This window comes from Rana temporaria, chromosome 6 (assembly GCF_905171775.1).
Source record: "Rana temporaria chromosome 6, aRanTem1.1, whole genome shotgun sequence".
Lineage (NCBI taxonomy): Eukaryota > Metazoa > Chordata > Amphibia > Anura > Ranidae > Rana > Rana temporaria.
In genome coordinates this window covers 89,015,243-89,036,405 of record NC_053494.1, presented here as the reverse complement: position 1 = coordinate 89,036,405, position 21,163 = coordinate 89,015,243, and the positions used below count along the sequence as shown (strand labels likewise).

The window sequence follows — 21,163 nt, the reverse complement described above, 5'->3', positions numbered from 1 at the left end:
GACTTCCAGCGCGACTTCCAGAGGCGATTCCGACACGACTTGAATGTGAACCACAGGGCGATCTGAGGCGATCTGGGGCGATTTATAAATCGCCTCCAGGACAGGGAATGTCAGAAATGGCCAATCAGAGCTACTAAGCTCTTCTGACATTCTTCTTCCTGTTTGATTTCTTCTTCCCTGTTCCCTGTTTTCCTGTGTTTAAAATGCTCTCTGTGCGTTACCTAATGGCAGCTGTCATAACAGCTGGTTTGGCAGTATTGACATGCTATTGAGCTAATGTTGTCAAGGATCTATTGCTGTTGTCATGTGAACTTGTGTTCCGATCAGGGATCTATTGTTGTTGGGGGACCTGTTGTTCCTGCCAGGGATCTAGTGTTTTTCAAGGATCTATTGTTCTCATGTGAACTTGTGTTCCGATCAGGGATCTATTGTTGTTGGGGGATCTATTGTTCCTGCCAGGTATCTAGTTTTGTCAAGGATCTATTGTTGTTCTCATGTGAACTTGTGTTCCGATCAGGGATCTATTGTTGGGGGATCTGTTGTTCCTACCAGGGATCTAGTTTTGTCAAGGATCTATTGTTGTTCTCATGTTAACTTGTGTTCCGATCAGGGATCTATTGTTGGGGGATCTGTTGTTCCTGCCAGGGATCTAGTTTTGTCAAGGATCTATTGTTGTTCTCATGTGAACTTGTGTTCCGATCAGGGATCTATTGTTGTTGGGGGATCTATTGTTCCTGCCAGGGATCTAGTTTTGTCAAGGATCTATTGTTGTTCTCATGTGAACTTGTGTTCCGATCAGGGATCTATTGTTGGGGGATCTGTTGTTCCTGCCAGGGATCTAGTTTTGTCAAGGATCTATTGTTGTTCTCATGTGAACTTGTGTTCCGATCAGGGATCTATTGTTGGGGGATCTGTTGTTCCTGCCAGGGATCTAGTGTTGTCAAGGATCTATTGTTGTTATCATGTGAACTAGTGTTCCGATCAGGGATCTATTGTTGTTCTTGTCATTTGAAGTAGTGTTCCTGTTAGGGATCTACTTTTTTGGGGAATCTATGGTTCCTGTCTGCATCTACTATTGCCAGCATGGGATATACTGTTCCTGCCAGGGGATCTATTGATGCCGGTAAGGGAGTTCATGCCGCCATTCTCTGTGCAAACAAGTGGCATGTATGGAACTACAACCAGCATGCCTAGGCAAGGAAAATAGACATATAATAAAAAGGTTAAACTTACTTTTGGCAGTGCGGTCAGTCTCAGACAATATGCCCCAATCCTCAAAGGTCAGGCGAGAAATGTCCAGCCAGGCATTGTCCCTCTTCATTTGGTCCTTGTAAAAGGGGTCCCTCTTGTCGTAGAGGCATGGTCTCTCTTTTACCAGCCTTATAAGGGACTCATTATCCACGGCCTCTTTCCTAACTCTGGCAGCCGTGCTGCAAACAGAGACAACGTACTAAGAAAGTGAAATTAATCCGTGCCAAGAAGGTGGGGGCTGCCTGGGGACAGGGGAGTACCTGGTGGCTTCTGGGTAAATTCCTCTCTGCTTCTGGCAAAATCGCCTCACTATGAACAGGGATCAGACTTGAAAGCTACTTCCATTGAAATCAATGGGTAGGAATCGCCTACAAGTCGGATTGAAGTCGTACAGGAACTTCTTTTGAAGTCGGATCGCCTTGAGTCGTGTGTATTAACACCACTCCCATTCACTTGCATTGTTTTTCTTGACAGCACGACTTGGGACGACTTGAGGCGATTTCAAGTCGGATCCCAAATCGCCCCAGTGTGAACCGGCTCTAAGTGTAGTCACCACACTAATATTATTGTGAGCAGAAATGCACACTCCTTCTACACAAAGTGTAAATGGGGCCTTAGATGCTAGGGATCACTACTATACTAGAATCATTGCAGTCTTATGGCTTGTTTAAATTAATGGTGTAAAAATGCAGCACAACCACAAGGTTTTACTGTCCCCCAACTGCTTCCCCTTTAGCTGAAGTGGTTGGGGGTGAACACACAACTGCGATACTCTGCTTCATGGCTGTGGTGGGAACTATACCTCCTGTTGTACTTGGTGGGCACTACTGCCTGCCAGACAATCAATTCTAGGGAATGGAGCCACACTGCAATTGCACACAATGGGCCAGATCCACATAGATCGGCACCGGCGCAGCGTATCTAAGATACGCTACGCCGCCGTAACTTACTTGGCTTTGTTTTAAATCCACAACGAATTTGGGCCGTAAGTTACGGCGGCGTAGTGTATCTCTGGCGGCGGAATTCAAATCGGCGATTAGGGGGCGTGATTCATTTAAATGAAGCGCGTCCCCGTGCTGAATGAACTGAGCATGCTCCGTTTCTAAATTTCCCGTCGTGCATTGCGCGAAATGACGTCGCAAGGACCTCATTTTTTAAACTTAGACGTGACTTACGTCCATCCCGATTCATGGACGACTTACGCAAAAAAAAAAAAAATTAAAATTTCGACGCGGGAACGACGGCCATACTTAACATGGCAAATCTAACTATACGCCGCAAAAAAGCAGCTTTAACTATACACCGGAAAAAGCCGACTAGAGACGACGTAAGAGAATGCGATGACCGCTCGTACGTTCGTGGATCGTCGGAAATAGCTAATTTGCGTACCCGACGCGAAAAACGACGCAAACTCCACCCAGCGGACGCCGAAATATTGCATCTACGATCCGAAGGCGTACAAAGCCATACGCCTGTCGGATCTAACCCAGATGGCGTTGTATCTTGGTTTGAGGATTCAAACTAAAGATACGACGCGGGAAATTTGAAAGTACGCCGGCGTATCAGTAGATACGCCGGCGTACTTTCACTGTGGATCTGGCCCAATGTGTGTATTTGCAGTGCAGTACTGCAGAATACAAATATTTATGGAATTATAAAACTGAACCGCATAATGTGTAAAGCTGAATCTTGCTTTTGGTGATTTCAATTTTGTTGTTTTAGCCATCCTACTAACCACAGGAATTGAAACATGCCGACCTGGGAGAGTGGACAGAAATGGAAGTGATTACCTTTACAAAAGATACAGTCTTATCTGATGTCCATGTACACACCCAACAAAAGCGGCATCTCATGGTCAGACTGAACAGAGTAGGGCAGCCAGGTAAATAACTTTTAACAAAATATAAATTTTTTACATTTATTTCAGTTTCAACACAAATTATTTTCTTTATGCCTGCCTTGTAGACCCCTTTCACATCTGCTTTTAAAAATGTATGCTGCTTTTTTTTTTTTTCTTTTAAACACCTGCCACTATGTCTGCTCCAAGCATCCAATGTTCAATAAAAATAATGCAAAAAAAAAAATGGGAAGTGGCGCTGCTAAATAATATGAGATTTAATACATTAGTCCATCAATAAGTCCTTGAAGTGGATACTCGGTATATGTGGAGGGGGAGAGATGAAGAGGGGTGACCTGTATTGATTATTTTAGCAGTCCAAAACAACCTTGGCAGCCTTTGAGGGGGGGAGTTGAAAGCAGACTCCAGATACAGTATGCAAATGAGAAGAGAAACACATGCACCTCTAGGTTAGAACTGTAAACGTTTTAATGAGATACAGGTGCATTATCCACTTACATGGAGGTTAAGGAAGTAGGGCAAGGAGCGCTCCCTGAGTTCCATCTACCAGTGTGCATACTTCGAAACGCCATTGCAACCCACCAGTGACGTCATCACGCCCCTTGCCGTTGTCCAGGCCTCACCATCGGCCCGATCCAAGCCTCGGTTTCATCGCTGTGGTCCCAGAGATCCTGCTGGCTAGGATTTCTCCCCAACAGGCAGAAAAATCTGCTGTTCAGAGCGCTGCTCTGCAGTGAACGCCACGCTAGTGTGGAAGGACTCATTCCTTACTTCCTTAACCTCCATGTAAGTGGATAATGCACCGGTATCTCATTAAAATGTTTACAGTTCCAACTTAGATGCGTCTGTGTTTCTCTTCCCAATAAAAATTATGCTCCTGTTTTTCTGTCCCAGTAAGGGAAATTTATTTTATGTATCTGTTTTGGTAGTCATTGTCACCGACCCCTGTCACTACCTCTGCTAGAGGGTACTCAATCTTTGAATACCATTTGGTAAATGGTCGCGAACCACAATGATCTATGGGGTTTTACCACCCCCATACTAAAAATGTGAACAAGCTCTTACTGTCCTGAGCTCCCATTAAGACTGCTCTCACAGTGATGCACTGCAGTTTTCCCCGCACTTTGGGTGCAGCGCAGTGTTACCTGCAGCTTCCCTGTGTGGGTTAGCTGCACTGAGCCATAGACTTCTGTAACATCTTGCAGGTGTGGTGCGCTTTCAGGAAGTGCACTAAACCCCCAGGATATAATACAAGTCTATGGCTTAGTGCAGCTAACTTACAGGAAAGCTGCAGGTGCACTGTGCTGCACCTGTGGATTAGTGTGGAAGCAGCCTTATCTTTTTTATTAGTGCTGATCTGCCAATTGCAAAAGTGATGGATAATAGACTAACCTTTTCCCTCCTCAAGCTTCTGCTGGAATTGCTCTGCAGGCTGCTACAGAGGAACCATCTGCTTGCCTTTGGCCACCTGCGCTGCTGGCACTGACTCCATGCACTCTGATGCTCTGGGTTGGCGATCTGGGCTTGCTGATCCTCTATTCCAGAGTATGGGCATGCGCTTCCCTGGTTTTGGGTTGCAGGACATCAAAAGGCACCACAGGCCACTGGTTGACCACCCCTGATTTACACAGATGTCATTGATACAGGTGTCCCCGTTGAAAGATTGACCCTCACTTCCTTCACTGGTAACAACTGTAACCACTTCAATACCTGGAAAGTTCACCCCTTCCTGTCCAGGCCAATTTTCAGCTTTCAATGCTGTCACACTTTGAATGACAATTGTGCGGTCATGCAACACTGTACCCAAATGTTTTTTTGAGACCGATGGAGCTTTCTTTTGGTGGTATTTAATCGCCGCTGGTTTTTTTTTCTTAGTTTTTGTTTGTGACAGATCTCGGATAGCCCAGGTGGGCATCTCCGCCAGACCCGTGTCTCCTGTTCTCCAAACGCACCTGCAGCCTCGCCATAACCAGCCCTTAACCCCTCAATCACGAGACAAGTCACACAGGTGTTGAGGGTTAAACATGCAGAGCATAAACTCTTTATTAAGTACCAAACATACACTTTTAAACACAGTTAGGGACACTCCCCTGTCATATAGGGGACAAGGAAAAACCAATGGGAACTCAACACTTGTACATTAAAACAGAAACTACAGTTGAAACATAAAGGGATTATCATAAGCAGGTAGCCCCTCCTTACACATCCCCTGCGGAGAGATGTCTCCAATCCAGACCAATTGTCTACGTGCCATGACCCAACACAATTGAACACAGCAACAAAATTGGTGGGATGGGGGAGAAGGGATGTAGCATTACATTACATTATCTCAATGCCAGCTTGTCCCCAAGTCTCTCAGTCTCTTCTGGGCCATAGTCTGTGGGCAGTAGGCCAGCCCACAGTCCCTTCCAAAACACACAGTGACAGTGGGTTCTGTCACACGGTTATTCAATTTTGCAAATAAGTAATTTTTCTTCTTCACTGATGTGCGCTGATGGGGCTGCACTATTACGGGGCTCAAACCCAAAATAAAAAACAATGTTTGAGAGAAATAGGGCTTTTGTGTACATAGAAAAAGACATAGGGCCAGATTCACAGAAGAAGTACGCCGGAGTATCTACTGATACTCCGACGTACTTTCAAATTTGCCGCGTCGTATCTTTAGTTTGAATACTGAAACCAAGATACAACGGCTTTTGGCTTCGATCCGATAGGCGTACGGCTTCGTACGCCTTCGGATCGTAGGTGTAATACTTCGGTGCCCGCTGGGTGGAGTTTGCGTTGTTTTCCGCGTTGGGTATGCTAATTAGCTTTTTCCGGCAATTCACGAAGGTACGCGCGGCCGTCGCATTCTCTAACGTCGTCGCTAGTCGGCTTTTCCCGGCGTATTGTTAAAGCTGCTATTCTGTGGCGTATAGATAGACGTGCCATGTTAAAGTTTTTTTTTTTGCGTAAGTCGTCCGTGAATAGGAAAGGACGTAACTCACGTTGATGTTCAAAAAATCACGTCGGTGCGGCGTCATTTCGCGCAAAGCACGACGGGAAATTTCAAAACGGAGCATGCGCAGTACGTTCGGCGCGGGAACGCGCCTAATTTAAATGATCCACGCCCCCTACCCGGATCATTTGAATTAGGCGGGCTTGCACCGGAGGGATTTACGCTACGCCGCCGCAACTTTACAGGCAAGTGCTTTGTGAATCAAGCACTTGCCCGTAAAACTTGCGGCGGTGTAACGTAAATGCGATACATTAGGCCGCCGCAAATGTACCTGAATCTGGCCCATAGATCTTGGTGTTCAGCTCGTGATAAAAGGGGGCAAACACAAAATTGTTGCATTTATAATTTGGCTGTGTAATTATGACCCCAATGAGGAAAACGGATCAAAGACAAAAATATATGGTGGTTTCACCCCCTGGCCCGCATTGCCTCCTTGGAGGGAATGTGTGTGTGTATATATATATATAAAACAAATGTATTGGGCTAGTGCTCCTGCAAAGGGCTGTTCAAAAGTGATTCTGTTTGTTAAAAGGAGCCAGAGCAGAACCCGTGCTTTCTGGAGGTGCTCAATGGGAATTCACATGATGTGTGCCACTAGTACAGAAACATCGTAGTAGGGTAGCTAAACTCAGCTGCCCTACTACTATGTTAAGACTGGTGACATGACTGGTGACCACTGTTATGACTGGTGACAGTCATAACCGTGGTCTAGAGGAAGTTCAGTAATCTGGATTTAGGTTGTATGATATAGTATGAAAATTGATGAGGGGGCGCTGATGGTCACTGATGATGCTGCACTGACGATCAGGGTACTGATTAATCAGTGCCTTGATTATCAGTGTTAACAATGTACTGACAGCCTTGCCAGTTATCGACTTACCTTTCCTCACACAGACACAGCGAGTGGGGAAAGGACTGCCGATAACCAGCAAGTTTGTTTACATGTGACCAGCTGTGACTGTACACAACTGATCACATGGTAAAGGGCCGTTGTGATTGGCTTTTTCCCGGGATCTGTGATCACAGAGGGTTCCTGATGCGTGCCCCAGGGGGCGTATGGGAGATGGGGTTCTGGGAAGGCATCCCATGAATGCCCTCCCAGAACTGGAATCCCGTGCTGTAGCCGTCTTTTGGCTATAGTGCGGATGGGAAGAAGTTAAAATATTGAATTTCCTAATAAATTTTGTGTCAGTGACAATGGCTACCAAAACAGAGGGAATTATTCTCCCTTGCTGGGGTACAGACAAAAATAGGAGTATTATATTTATTGAATATTGCATGCTTGGATCATGCAGACCTGAGGTAGTGAGTCTCTGTAGATTTTGCAGGGTCCTCGGACATGCAGCAGTGCATCAGCCAGCAGGCTGCCCTTACCCAGGCCATAACGGACTGCCTGCATGACATCAATGCCAACTGTGCAGCCATGGCCAAAAGTCTCTGTGACCAAAGTCTGACTCTGGATGCCATTCATCAGCAGATGTCAGCAGGGGCTCCCTCGTCATCTGGGGACGTGCAGGCCACCCTGGCCCAGCCCACTGCGGAAATTGTGGAGCTGCAGGCCACATCATCTGGGATCCTGGCAGAGGTGAAGAGCCTGGGGGAGGCTGTGCAGGCCAACACTGCTGCCATCCAGGCAGAGGGTCGGCAGAACAGGCGCCTCCAGCGGCAGACCAACGCCCGCCATCTACGGATGCAGGCGTATACTAACGCTGTTCTCACCCACATTGCCGTTGCGTTGGAGGGCATGCAGGCTCCATCTGCCATCAGAGCCAGGAGTGACAGACCAAGGGATGAACCTCCTCCTGATGCCCCACCCCCCCACTTAAGGCTCCCCTCAGACAATTGAGGAGCCCTACACGTGGCACCAGGCCTGGCCCACGAGGGCAAATGACTGTTCTCTGTTTTTTTTTAGCTTTATTTTTTGTTTTTGTTGGACGTGCACAGAAGTATGCGCCGTCCTCCTTTAAGGACATGATCCCTTTATATTTTTTGTTTGGACGTGCACACGGTGAGGAATGCAGAAGTGGTGCCCGGACACCCGTTTGCAGGGGCAGGGTTTGCCCGGTGCTGCTACAGTGTGACTGGTGTGTGAATGTGTGTGTAACATTCCTGCCAGCAAGGCGTGTCACCTTGGATCGTCAGGGAGAGGTTATCCCCACGACCGTGTGAATGTGGTATGAATGGACAGCAACATCATTGGGGCCTTGGCGTGGCGTTGCTGCTCCCAAGTCCTGCACGGTAGACTTGGGCTAAACCAATGTGAGGTGGATGTGGTGTGTGTGAGCTAGGGACCACAGTGGTGTGCATGCATGCAATGTCCGTGTTCCATGATGAATGTGTGTGTTTAACATGCAAAGATACGTTTCACAAGGCAACTCCTGACTGCTTTTCCCTCAGCAGAAGGGGTAGCCTCGGTTAGGGGGGGACTGTCTGGTTCAGGGGTCAGGTCATCTCATATGTCAATCTCCAGGCCCTTTCTAATGGCGTAGTTGTGCAGCAAGCAACATCCACCGATGATCTGGCACACAAAGTTTGGGGAATACAACAGGGCCCCCCAGGGCTTATCCAGGCATTGGAAACGGGTCTTCAGGATGCCAAATGTGCGCTCCACCACTGCACGGGTGCGTATATGTGCAGCATTGTATCTTCTCTCTCCTTTGCTTTGGGGATTCCGGTATGGAGTCAGGAGATGGGGCCCAAGTGCATATGCAGAGTCACCTGGAAGGGAAAAGACAGGAGGATGTTAGTCGTGCATGTGCCCCTCGCGATGTCTGCATCATGGGGTCGGACAGTCATGCCTGACACCCATGTCACTCACCAACCAGCCAGCTGTCCCTGTACACGTTCTGTTCGAATTCCGTTGGGATGTTGCTTTGACGGTATATGTAGCTGTCGTGGCTGGCCCCTGGGTGTTTGGCACGGACGTGCCATATGAGGCATTGGGCATTGCCTATCACCTGTACGTTAATGGAATGCCACTGCTTACGATTACGGTATATGTGCTCTGTGGCACGGGGGGCCGTAGTGCCACATGTGTGCAATCAATGGCCCCAACGGTGCGTGGGAATCTGGCAATTTGTAGAAATCCTGCATTGCCTTCTGCCGCAGCTGCTCATGGGTGGGTTTGATGATGTGGTGGGACATGCGTGTGAGGATTGCGGGGACAGCCTGGTGCACGCATCTGCTCATGGTGGATTGTGACATCCCAGACACGACTCCACTTGTACGTTGGAAAATCCACTGGTGAGGAAATGGAGTGTTGCCAGTGCCTTGACTAGTGGCTGCACTGCATGTGAGCGTTCTGTCTGGCTGGTGATTTCATCATGCAGGGCTGTGGCTAATTCCAGGATGGCATCAGGGCTGAATCTGAAGATGCGATACACCTCAGATTCCCCCATGCCAAAGACGTTCATGTGCGTTCGGTATATCCTCTCCTGTGCCCTCCTCCGTGCCTGTGGACGCAGTAGTGCTATGACCATGGCTGCCCCTGGCATGTTGGCATACAGATGTGTTGTCCTGCAAGTGTGGTTGCTCAGCTCGTCCGTTACGGTGATGCGGCAGCTGCTCTCCAGCTGACCTGTGCACATCTGGTGCAGAGTTACACCTCCTTTATGGGGAATAACTTTAGGAGATAAGACAGGGCGGTCCCTGCACAGTGTGTGTGGACCGCCCTGTCATCCGACGGCTCAGCAGGGATCAGCGGAGCGATCCCCGCTAAACAAGCGGAGGTTCACGGGCGGATCATGATTGATCCGCCTTGTGTAAAAGAGCCCTTATTCTATCTCTTATTTATAACTCTCTTCTGGAAAATCAGTAGTTTGTAGTGTGAAAAGACAGTTTCATTTTTGCCAATAATGGTGGAACTATAAATATTCAATATTGAACATCCAAGCCAATATCTCTACTTAAACCTTAAGTATATGTAAACCCCCACCCTTTGAACCAACCCATTTAGTTTAAAATATAAATAATTTGTATATACATAAAAAAACATTATAAATGCCTTTTTTCTCTTCTTTTTAGATGATTGCATATATTCTCTTTAATCAGCTGCATAAGAGCTGTACAAACAGTACAATGATCTTACCAGTGAAAGGCTGTGCAGGAGGGAGGTAGTGGGTGTCGGGACAATTCTTATCATTGGAGGAGAGCAGGTGAAGTTCAGCTTGAAAACTGACCAAGCTGTGCTCTCATGCCTAGCGTTTACAGTTTTTAATAGGAAAGAAGAGGGACTGTCAGTAACACCAGGGATTTCACGCAAAGGAAACAATACAAAGAGAACGGGATACCTCCTTTTCATACAAGTACATGGTACGGCAGGCACATATCAGAATTATTCAAAAAGTGTGTAACTGGAGCTTAAGGGAGGAGCTCAAGTCAAAAACAGGGCTCCATATAGAAACTCACTGTAGCATATACAAAATCTAAATTTTGTTCAACACTTCAATTGTTATCAAAAAGCAGATCAAAACCTTCACCATACTATAAATAAAAACATTTAAGACAACTTTGTCAGGAAAGTAAAGATAAAAAACAACCCAGGCTCGGATACTGTCCAGATGTTCACCAATGCGGATACGCAACTGCCGTTTAATCTTGGGCCGCGTACACACGGTCGGACAAAACCGATGAGAATGAACCGAGGTTCAGTTTCATTGGTCCAAACCGACCGTGTGTATAGCCCATCGGTCTGTTGTCCTTCGGTCCAAAATTTTAAAACATGCTTTAAAATCAAACCGATGGCCCGCTGCCCGATCGGTCCAAACCGATGGTTAGTACAGAAAGCATCAGTTCAAAACCTGTGCATGCTCAGAATCAAGTTGACGCATGCTTGAAAGCATTGAACTTCGTTTTATTCAGCACGTCGTGTGTTTGACGTCACCACGTTCTGACCCGATCGGTTTTTGGAACGATGGTGTGTACGCACATCGGACCATCGGGCCACTTCAGCGGTGAACCGATGGAAATGGCCCGTCGGACCATTCTCATCGGTTTGGACCGACCGTGTGTATGCGGCCTTAGACGTATAATTTTTTTCAGGGGCACTCAAGGATGTAGAGGACCAGTGCTAGAGTTAATAAACTTTTTTTATATGATGCACATTTTGCCATTCTGCATCAGTGCGTTCCACAAACCTGCAAATGTGGCAATGGCCACAAGAGAACAGGCTACATGAATGCTTCAACTGACTTGCTTGCCACATTTTGCATGAGCTTCTATCCACATAGTCCATAGTGTCTCTATGCGCTCCATCTCACCTTAAAGTGAATTTTAACCTGATTCATGAAATTTGAGCTGGGCACATACTGTATATCTGTAGTGTTTTTTTTTTTTTTTAATCTCTCTTCAAGGCGTTATGTCCTGTAGCTTTGTCCTGCTCTGTTCCTCTTTACTTTCTTGACATTGTTGTCATGAATGTTTTTATTGATGGCATGGTAAAGGTTTTGATCTGCTTTTTGATAACTAAGACCCCCTTTCACACTGACAGCAGTAAAGCGCTGCTAGTTTTAGCAGTGCTTTACCACTTTTGACAGGAAGTCAGGTAAATCTGTGGGTGTTGTCACAGACGGAACATACATTTCTGCCTTCTTTAGACAATACACCATTATTGGGCATCGGCTGCAGAAATAGCCAGGAAGGCCAAGGGCCGTTGGAAGACTCCAGCTGTTCAGAGTGAGGCAATTAAAGGCCTCTATAAGAAGTCCAAAGGATTACCACTAATTGGCTGCAACATCCTGAGTCTGTGTGAATAGGAGAGCAGTGCCAGAAAGCCTTGTGTGAAGCTGAGAAGAGGATTGATTTTTCTGTGTGATAAAAATCAAAAGACTATTGTTTTGTGCTGTATGACCAGCACTGTCTACCCAGCAGTAGGCTGTGTTAGACTTCATAGATAGGTTCCTGTGTGGAAGGTAGACGCCCAGAGTGGCTAGGATTTATTTGATGTTTGATTTTGTTTATGCTGTTTGAATGCTTGCAATTATTTTCCAGCAAGATGGAAAAATAAACCAGAAACGTTGTTTTCAACCATATTTGACTGCCAGTCTGTAGAAATTCAGTGTGTGGTGAACCCATCCAAGGGATCACACACCCCGCTACCGAGCTAACCCCTCACATATGGTGGAGTGCGGCGGGCAGTTAAAGTAAACCCAAAATGGAGGAGATACTGAAACAGCTGGTTTTATCAAATGCAAATCAACAGCAGATGAATGCAGATTTGCAGCGGAGCATTGCAGCTCAACAACAGAGCCTTGCAGCTCAACAGGCTCACCAAGGGAGCCTTGCAGCTCAACAACAGGCTCACCAAGGGAGCCTTGCAGCTCAACAACAGGCTCACCAAGAGAGCCTTGCAGCTCAACAACAGGCTCACCAAGAGAGCCCTGCAGCTCACCGAGAGAGCATGGCAGGCTTGGAACAGAGACAGCAGACCGAGGCTGGGAGTCAGGCCAGTAACATACTGACTTTTTGGGACAGAGAACTGGGATACCAACAAAGCCCAGCAGAGAATGTTCTGTTGTTGGAGGACTGCACAATCTACCGTACAAATGAAGATTTTTTTCAGTGCGAAAGTAGTACAAAATGTTTTGAGAAGAAATACCGCTGTGATGGGGTGCCACAGTGTCCTGATGGATCTGATGAAAAAAACTGCTGGAGACCAACAGATCCCTCTGTTCGGTGTCTTTCAAAGACTTGCTGCGTGCCTCAGAATTGGATCTGTGATGGTAAACCAAACTGCATTGATGAGCCTGATGAACAAGGCTGTGAACGTAAGGAATGTGGCAGTAACAAGTTCCAGTGTACTAATGGACAGTGTATTCCCTATACTATGCACTGCAATGGAGACAGTGATTTGTGGTGACCATTCAGATGAACAAAACTGTACAGTCACTAAACATGTCCGCTGTCAAAGTGGGGAATTTAAATGTCCATCTGGTGAATGCAGAAAGTGATGACAAGGACTGTAAATTGGAGAAGATCACTTGTGAAAACGAGCAGTGGGCTTGTGCTAGTGAAGATCAATGTATTCCGACCTTCTGGCGGTGTGATGGTCGCACAGACTGCCATGATGGCAGTGATGAAGTTCACTGCAAACTGCAGATGTGCAAAAGTAACGAGTATCAGTGTAAAAATCTTAATTGTGTTCCAACTAATGCTGTTTGCGATGGACAATCTGACTGTCTGGATGACTCATATGACGGTTGTGCAACCTCAGTTCAAGATGAGCGTGACTCTGATGATTCAGAAGATAATGAACCTAGGGAGCGAACATCCAGTGATGTAGAAAATGGTAGCAATAATCGTAATGCTAGTGACTCTGAAAATGAAGATGCTCAAAATCTCATTGCCAGCGATTCGGATGATGAGCCAACCGGACAAAAAGGCACAAATGAAATTGAGGTTGGGGTAGACGAGGAAGGATTTATTTACCTTTCATTTAAAAACCCAGAGCTAGTTGACACTCCACAGTTCCTCTGGTCCAAGGACTACAAGGGAGCTCCAGACTCAGAGAGAACAGACATTTCTACTGATGGAAATAAGTCTAAACTTATTCTAACAAACCCTTCTGAGGAAGATGTAGGCACCTATGCTGTTGAAGTGCCAAATACAGATGGAGTATCTGCTAGTCACATGCTAACAAAGGAAGAACTAGAGGAACTGATGCGCAAAAGCCATGATGTACGACATCCACTGATACAGAAAATCTCAGGCTGGAATATGGAAGTACTGGAGAATGGGGATGTGCGCCTCTGGTTACAAGTAGAAAAACTGTCCCCTGATGCAGATTTGGAGATGATTCTTAACGACAAACTCATCCAAAATACACCGAAACGAAAAATAACATTTGACAAGGAAAATTGACTTATTGGAATAATTAAGGAAGATTTTGGTGAAGAAGATAAAGGAACGTATACTGCAAAAGTAGTAGATGGAAAAGCATCAAACCAGCTCATTGTTACCCTTACTGGGGAAGATTTTGATAAAGTTTATGATGAGTCCCAAAAGAAGAAGAAGGCATGGAAAAAAAACAAGGACCACATTTTGAGGAGCAGTTGCAGTGGAAGGTCACAGAAGACTGCCACGTTATTATGATATGCAAAGTTAAAAATACAAAAACAGAGACCACGCTCAAGTGGTCTGTGGACAAGAAACCATTATCTAACGGACAATTTGATAATCAAACTGGGTCAGGGACACTTGTAATGAAAGAGTTTACAAATGAAGATAAAGGACTTAACAAAGCTGTGGTAAAAGATAGCAGGGGAAACGACACGACTGAAATGGATCTTACCAAAGAACGTATTGAAGATATAATGCAGGAAATTTGTAGAATAAGTGCAATGTCTGCCTCCCCACTGAAAGGTAAAGGCACAGCTGACGGAATTAAGATTTACAGCGATGTGAAATATTTCATGGAGAGCATGAATCCTGGGTGGCACCACAAAGATAAGAAAGTAAGCAGTACAGATCGACTTAAATCAGGAAGCACAATGGAACAGGTTTGGTTGCACATTACAAATCCTACAGAGTCAGATCGGGGCTTGTACATGCTGGAACTGTCTGATGGCAAGGAGGAGTTGGGAAAGAACATAAATGTAGATGAAGCAGCAGCTATGGGGGCTGTATATCAAGCAACTGCTCTTAGCAAGGCATTCAAAGTTAAGCCGTTTGTAGTTCGTGATGCAGCGATCTATCAAATACAGGTGGAGTTTACTAGAGAGGTGGAAGAAGAAGAAGACAATGAAGATAACAAGCATGATATCAGTGATACCTTTTCAGAGTCAGGTTATGAAAATGATTCTGTTGAAAATTTGAAAGAAATAACTGCCGGGTCATCGAGGGAAAAGAGGAAAGCGAAGGTATTTCTGGGAATATAGTGAGCAATTAATGCCTTCTCAACATGAAGGGATGCTGAGAGCGTCTGAATGTGACAGAGACACGGTTTCCAGTAATATGTACCAGAAGAATCGTCTGCATCACGGCAAGGACACTGTGAAGAACTCTCACAGGACAGATGTGGAAGACATGACTCCAAATCCAAGTAAACTTCTGCAGATTGGTGGTGAACTGCCTAAACTGAATAAAGTAATCAGTGACATAACACCTGTATCGGAGCTTCATGTCACTGCCAGGCCGCGATCTTGTAAGGAGAAAAACAAGCTGGCTTCCAGAGCTTGCCGTCTAAAAAAGAAAGCCCAGTATGAAGCCATTAAAGTGAAGCTGTGGGGCCTGAATACTGAATATGATAATTTGCTGTTTGTGATCAATTTAATAAAACAAGAGATAATGACACGAATACAAATCCCCTGGGTGAAATGGGTTTTGGATTCTCTCCGGTACTACCTCGTGGGTAGACAGTTTGAACTGGTGACGGATCATGCCCCATTGAAGTGGAGGGCACCGACCAAAGATTTAAAGGCACGGATTGAAGATTTAAATGAGCTTCAACTAAAGCTTAAAGAGGCCCTAAAAACTAGCAAGGCTAGAGAGAATAACCTCACAGAAGACCTTGAAAACCTAAACCAAGTGTTGCGAACAAAGCAGAGAACCCTTAATAAGCAACAGAAGGAAAAAGATGAAGTAAACAAGGAAAATGAGGAACTGAAAAAAAGGGTGAAACGTTTGATGAGCAGCGTACAGAGCAAGTCCGATCTGAACAATAAACAGAGCATGATAGATGAGCTTCAGAAGAAAATTAAAAAGCTTGAACTGGTAACGCATCGCCCCGGTGCTAAAAGGGGGAATGCAGATGGGTTGTCCCGAGTGCATGCCTGCCTGGCAACCTGTGTCCCAACCCTAGGGTTAAAACAAGAGGAAGGGGGGTGTGACAGGAAGTCAGGTAAATCTGTGGGTGTTGTCACAGACGGAACATACATTTCTGCCTTCTTTAGACAATACACCAATCATTATTGGGCGTCGGCTGCAGAAATAGCCAGGAAGGCTAAGGTCCGTTGGAAGACTCCAGCTGTTCAGAGTGAGGCAATTAAAGGCCTCTATAAGAAGTCCAAAGGATTACCACTAATTGGCTGCAACATCCTGAGTCTGTGAGTAGGAGAGCAGTGCCAGAAAGCCTTGTGTGAAGGTGAGAAGAGGATTGATTTTTCTGTGTGATAAAAATCAAAAGACTATTGTTTTGTGCTGTATGACCAGCACTGTCTACCCAGCAGTAGGCTGTATTAGACTTCATAGATAGGTTCCTGTGTGGAAGGTAGACGCCCAGAGTGGCTAGGATTTATTTGATGTTTGATTTTGTTTATGCTGTTTGAATGCTTGCAATTATTTTCCAGCAAGATGGAAAAATAAACCAGAAACTTTGTTTTAAACCGTCTTCGACTGCCAGTCTGTAGAAATTCAGTGTGTGGTGAACCCATCCAAGGGGTCACACACCCCGCTACCGAGCTAACCCCTCACACACGGTTATAGCGGTGCTTTTCATCCTCTAACAGGGTTCTTTTAACCCCTGCTAGCTGCAGAGGAAAGTGTTAATAGCGCCCGTTTTGCGCCGCTGCCAAAGCACTTTGCAGGCACTTCTGCAGCACTGCTTATTCATTTCAATGGGCAGGGGCGGTGGGGGAGCGGTGTATACACCGCTCCCCCACCGCCCCAAAGATGCTGCTTGCAAGACTTTTTTTTTCTGTCCTGTAAGCGCACCGTCCCAGTGTGAAAGCATTCCTGCTTTCACACTGGGGTGGCTTGAGAGGTGCTTTACAGGCGCTAATTGTAGAGCTAAAACACCTGAAAAGTATCCCAGTGTGAAAGGGGTCTAATCAAATAAATACAATTTTGTTTTTTATATGCTGCAGTGAGTTTCTATATGGACCCCTGTTTTTGACTTGTTTTGACCTGTTTTTGACGCTCCAGAAACCCCACCCATATATAGGGTGAGCTGGCTACCTACTTATTCATTGCATCTTATGTGATGTATATCCTTTTTTTGAGTGCACATATCAGAAATATAAAATATTGGGTTTACATAGTAGGTGTCTCTCTGCTCTCTTTGCATTCAGGGCCGAAACTAGAGGGGGAGCAGGGGGAAGAACACGCCCCGGGTGATGCATCTAGGGGGGCACCGCCAGGGGTTCCATCACCCCCACTGGGAAGCGCTGCTCTAAGGGTGTCTCTTCTGCCCGATCAAGTGTAATGGATAGGCAGCGCCCGCTGCATAGTTTACCAAATAGGAGGGAGACTGCCCGCCAGCGCTATAGAAAGGCATTCCAGAGTGACGCTTCAGCATGGGAGATCCTTTGTGGAACTCAGTCATTTATTAGGACAAGAAGAGGGATTTGTGTGCAGAAGGCCCTGTACTAGGAAGTTGGAGTTGGTATGGCAAAAAGATTGGAGGAGGCCTGCATAGAAGGCCCTGGATTGAGGAGGGTTTTAAAGAAGCTCTGGACTGAGGTAAAAGACTAAAAACGAGGTCCTGCATTGGGAGGGATGCAGTGGAGGCTTTGGGCTGATGGGGGGGGGAGCAGAGGAGACACTGGACTGAGGGGGGGTGCAGAGGAGGTCCTGACCTGGGGGGTGCAGAGGAGGCCCTAGGATGGGGGTTGTGAAGGAGGCCCTGGGCTTGGGGGGGTGGTGCAGAGGAGGCCCTGGGCTGGGGAGGGTGCAGAGGAGGCTCTGGACTGAGGAGGGGTGGGGTACAGCAGAGGCCCTGGGCTAGGGAAATGCACAGGAGGCACTGGAAGGGGGGGGATGCAGAGGAGGCCCTGGACTAGAAAACGGTTGGTGTGGAAAAGTCCCTGGATTAAGAGGAGGCCCTGGACTGGGAGATGCAGAGGAGGCCCTGGACTAGCAGGGGAGTGCAGAGGAAGCCTTGATCTAGGGGATCCAGAGGAGGCCCTGGAGTAGGAGCGGAGTACACCTAGGGAGAAAGAGCCTGTATCTTAAGTCTGAGCTATGGAGGGTGATTTTACAACATGAAAATGGACATTTATCAATTGTCACAAGTAATGCCAAACAGGAGCAGAGAGGCAAATTGTGTGATAGGTTTATTGCTTGTTTGGCTGTACTTCTGTAGTGCAGCTTGTTTTGTATTCATGTGACAAGTTTTCGGCTGACTGCGGTGTTGTTGACTGAGCTCACAGAGCCAGTACAGGCTATAGAAAGTTTGCAACCATATGGTAGGGATCTGCTCGCATGCATGGACCAGCACCCAGCTCAGTCTGAGCCGGCTTACTTCCGTCCCCTCCACAACCCAGTGTTTCAGTGAGTGCAGGGGGTGGCAGAGCAGAGAGCCAAAGACTGACAGTCACCAGATCTCTGCTCAGGGAGCACTGAGTACTGAGTGATCGGCAGTGTTTGGGGACTCGGGACAGATGCAACATCCACTTACATAAGTATGATTAAAAAAAAAATCCCATATCCGACATCTCCTCTTTCTCTCCCTCTGGCCCACTGTACTGTCTGTTACATGCTCGCTTGCAGCATAGTCATGAAAACATATGGACATTTAAGCCCCTCCCACTGATTCTGCAATCTGACCACAACCACAGTTTTGGCATGGCGTCGCTATGTTACCACATACCATTTTTCTTGGCCCTGGGTACCAGATGTGCTAGCTACGCCAGTGTTTGCATGTATGCAAACTGTTTATCCTTCCATAGAATTTGTAATTCTGTTTAGTCAGTCTTGAAATGTATACAGTTCCCCTACAGACACATGCCACCTATGTCATCTGCCTTGCTTTTGAACAATAAACTAAAAGTGTAATGATGCCTAAAATCTAAATTTTAATCGGGCTGTATTCATTTTTTGTGTCTCCTGAAGTTTTTCAGACACATTTTAAGATCCTTTGGCAAAACAATAATCTGAAATCTGCAAGTGAAGATTGTGTAATTATTACGGACAATGAAGACACAGAAAATCGATGTGAAGAAGAATTATTGGTTTTCAAAGCTCCAACATTATGTGATATACAAACCGTGGAAAGCTTTCTTGATGAAGATGGAGACCTTGAAGTCCAGAGAAGGCCACCGTCTCCGGACAAGGATAATGCCAAGGATTATGCTCGAGATGTGGTGTGCCCAACTATTCTGACCATGGGTAGTGAAGGTGAAATTGAGGAGGAAAAATGTGTAAATAATAAAGATGTAATTAAAATAGGTAAGTAACGCAATTGCAAATGTGAAACTTTGGCTTTTTACTAGTTTTGTCTAACTTTGAAGTTTATTTATAACATTGCTCAGTTCTACAATATAATACAATACAAGGTATTTTTGATTTGTTGCAAAGGTTTTAATGCTTTGCTAATGCAGGGAATTTCATCAAGTTGCAAGTTCAATTTAAAGTCCACCTCTGCAGAATCTTATAATAACCTTTCCTTCACCCCTTTGTTGTTCCACTTGTCTCCAGGAGTAGAAGCCATGTGTAAGAGCCAAATAGATCTCGTTTGAAGCTTATACAGGGCTCCACACTCTGACCTTTTGCTTTGTGTGAACTGTGTCAATTGTTTCTGTCAACAGGTGTGAAAAGTACACTTGTTGAGAGTATGTTCCAGGTTAGTAATTTTTAAATCAATAAAACAAGATCCTAGCATAAGTTGGGGAATGGGGGGAAGAGTAACCTGAATAAACTCTATTAGGAAGACAGTTTTGAAATAACTCCTGAGTGGCACTAAATTATAGCCTAAGGGCCCTTTCACACAGGGCGGATCAGTAATGATCTGCCTCCGTGTGTCCGTAAGCTCAGCGGAGGCGGGTAATTACGGGTGTCAGCGGATGTTTATCCGCCGACACCCGCAATTACATAGGGACCAATGTATGTCCCTTTTCATCCGCAAACGGATGGATGAAAAAGCGGACATATGGTCCGCACGTCTGAAAGGGCCTTTACTTTCCAAAAAATAATAAACATGAACTAGCCCTATAATCAGTTTTTCATAAAGTTGTTTCTATGCTTTTTTTCCTCATTGTACTTTCCTCTGTGAGCTCCCAAGCATCATTCCCACATTCCATAGTTTGTAGTCCCTTGTTAATGTCGAGAGCAAACAAGAAAGCGTGACTTAATTCTACATACAGTTGGAACATGGAGGATGAGCATAGCCACCCTCTAAAAGAAAGGCAGATCACAGCAGCAACAACATTATTAATTCCTGGGAATGAAGGCTCTGAGAAATTCCTAAGGAAATAAAACCTCTGTATGTCCTAATTTGAATTAGCCCTGTTGAAATAAAAGCTCTGAATGAACTTCTGTGTGAATAATGGATATGAAAGAAGTCATATGGAATAAGGACTAAATGAAAAATGAAATCCTGTTGAAAAGAAGGCTCTGAATGAACTCCTGTGTAGCGCCTGGTTACTTCAAAGTACCAGTGCTATCTAAATTTAGAGGGAGATCAGAGTGTTAATTAAACTCTGATCCAGTTATTGTGTTCAAACTTAGGTCTCTGTCTCAGCTTGGCTGTGCTGTGGGCTCATTCTGTTGTTGCTAGGGTGTTCTTCCCACTCCAGGATAGTAGGTGGTAGCAGTGGAGTCCAAATTTGGGTGCTTTTCCCCAGTAGCCAATCAGGAGGACTGGGCCTCGCTGTGCATGCTGGGGAAGGGTATTTACGGGACAGACGCCATTGGTTCTGGGTCTACTTCTTCGTGTGCGGCACCCACCTTTTAGGGTGACTGCACCACGGCGCTAGGAATTCGGAGAGCCACAAGGTAAATGTGCCACCCAAAACAAACCAGCTGCTCCGGGGGTAGTGCTACACCTGTAAGGATGAAGGGTCCAAAAAAAGCACTTATGAGAATGAAGGTTCTGAATAAACTCCTGTGGCAATGAAGGCTCAAAGTGTAATTCTATGGAAACGAGGGCTGTGAATAAACCTCAGTAAGAATTAAGGCTCCAAATGAGCTCTTGTGGGAATGAATGCTTTATGAAATATCGGTGTTAAAGCTCTGAATATACTGCTGTGGGAATGAAGGCTCTGGGTGGACGTCTATGGGAGTGAAGGCTGTGAATAAACCCATATTAAAATTAAGGTGTTGATTTACTAAAACTGGAGAGTGCAAAATCTGGTGCAGTTCTGCATAGAAACAAATCACCTTTCAGGCCTTTATGTCAAAGCTTA

The 21,163-nt window shown here is 45.8% G+C and overlaps 1 protein-coding gene across 2 annotated transcripts in view; it reads left to right on the top strand.

Moving 5' to 3' along the window:
- METTL22 (methyltransferase like 22) overlaps positions 1-21,163 on the top strand; it is a 404,370-nt gene that overhangs the window by 38,848 nt on the left and 344,359 nt on the right. For both annotated transcript variants that reach the window (XM_040356983.1, XM_040356984.1), the window contains exons 2-3: positions 2,974-3,133; positions 18,873-19,208. In XM_040356983.1, the coding sequence (XP_040212917.1) occupies positions 3,028-3,133; positions 18,873-19,208 (442 nt within the window). In that variant the 5' untranslated portion in view covers positions 2,974-3,027. The remainder of the gene's footprint in view (positions 1-2,973; positions 3,134-18,872; positions 19,209-21,163) is intronic.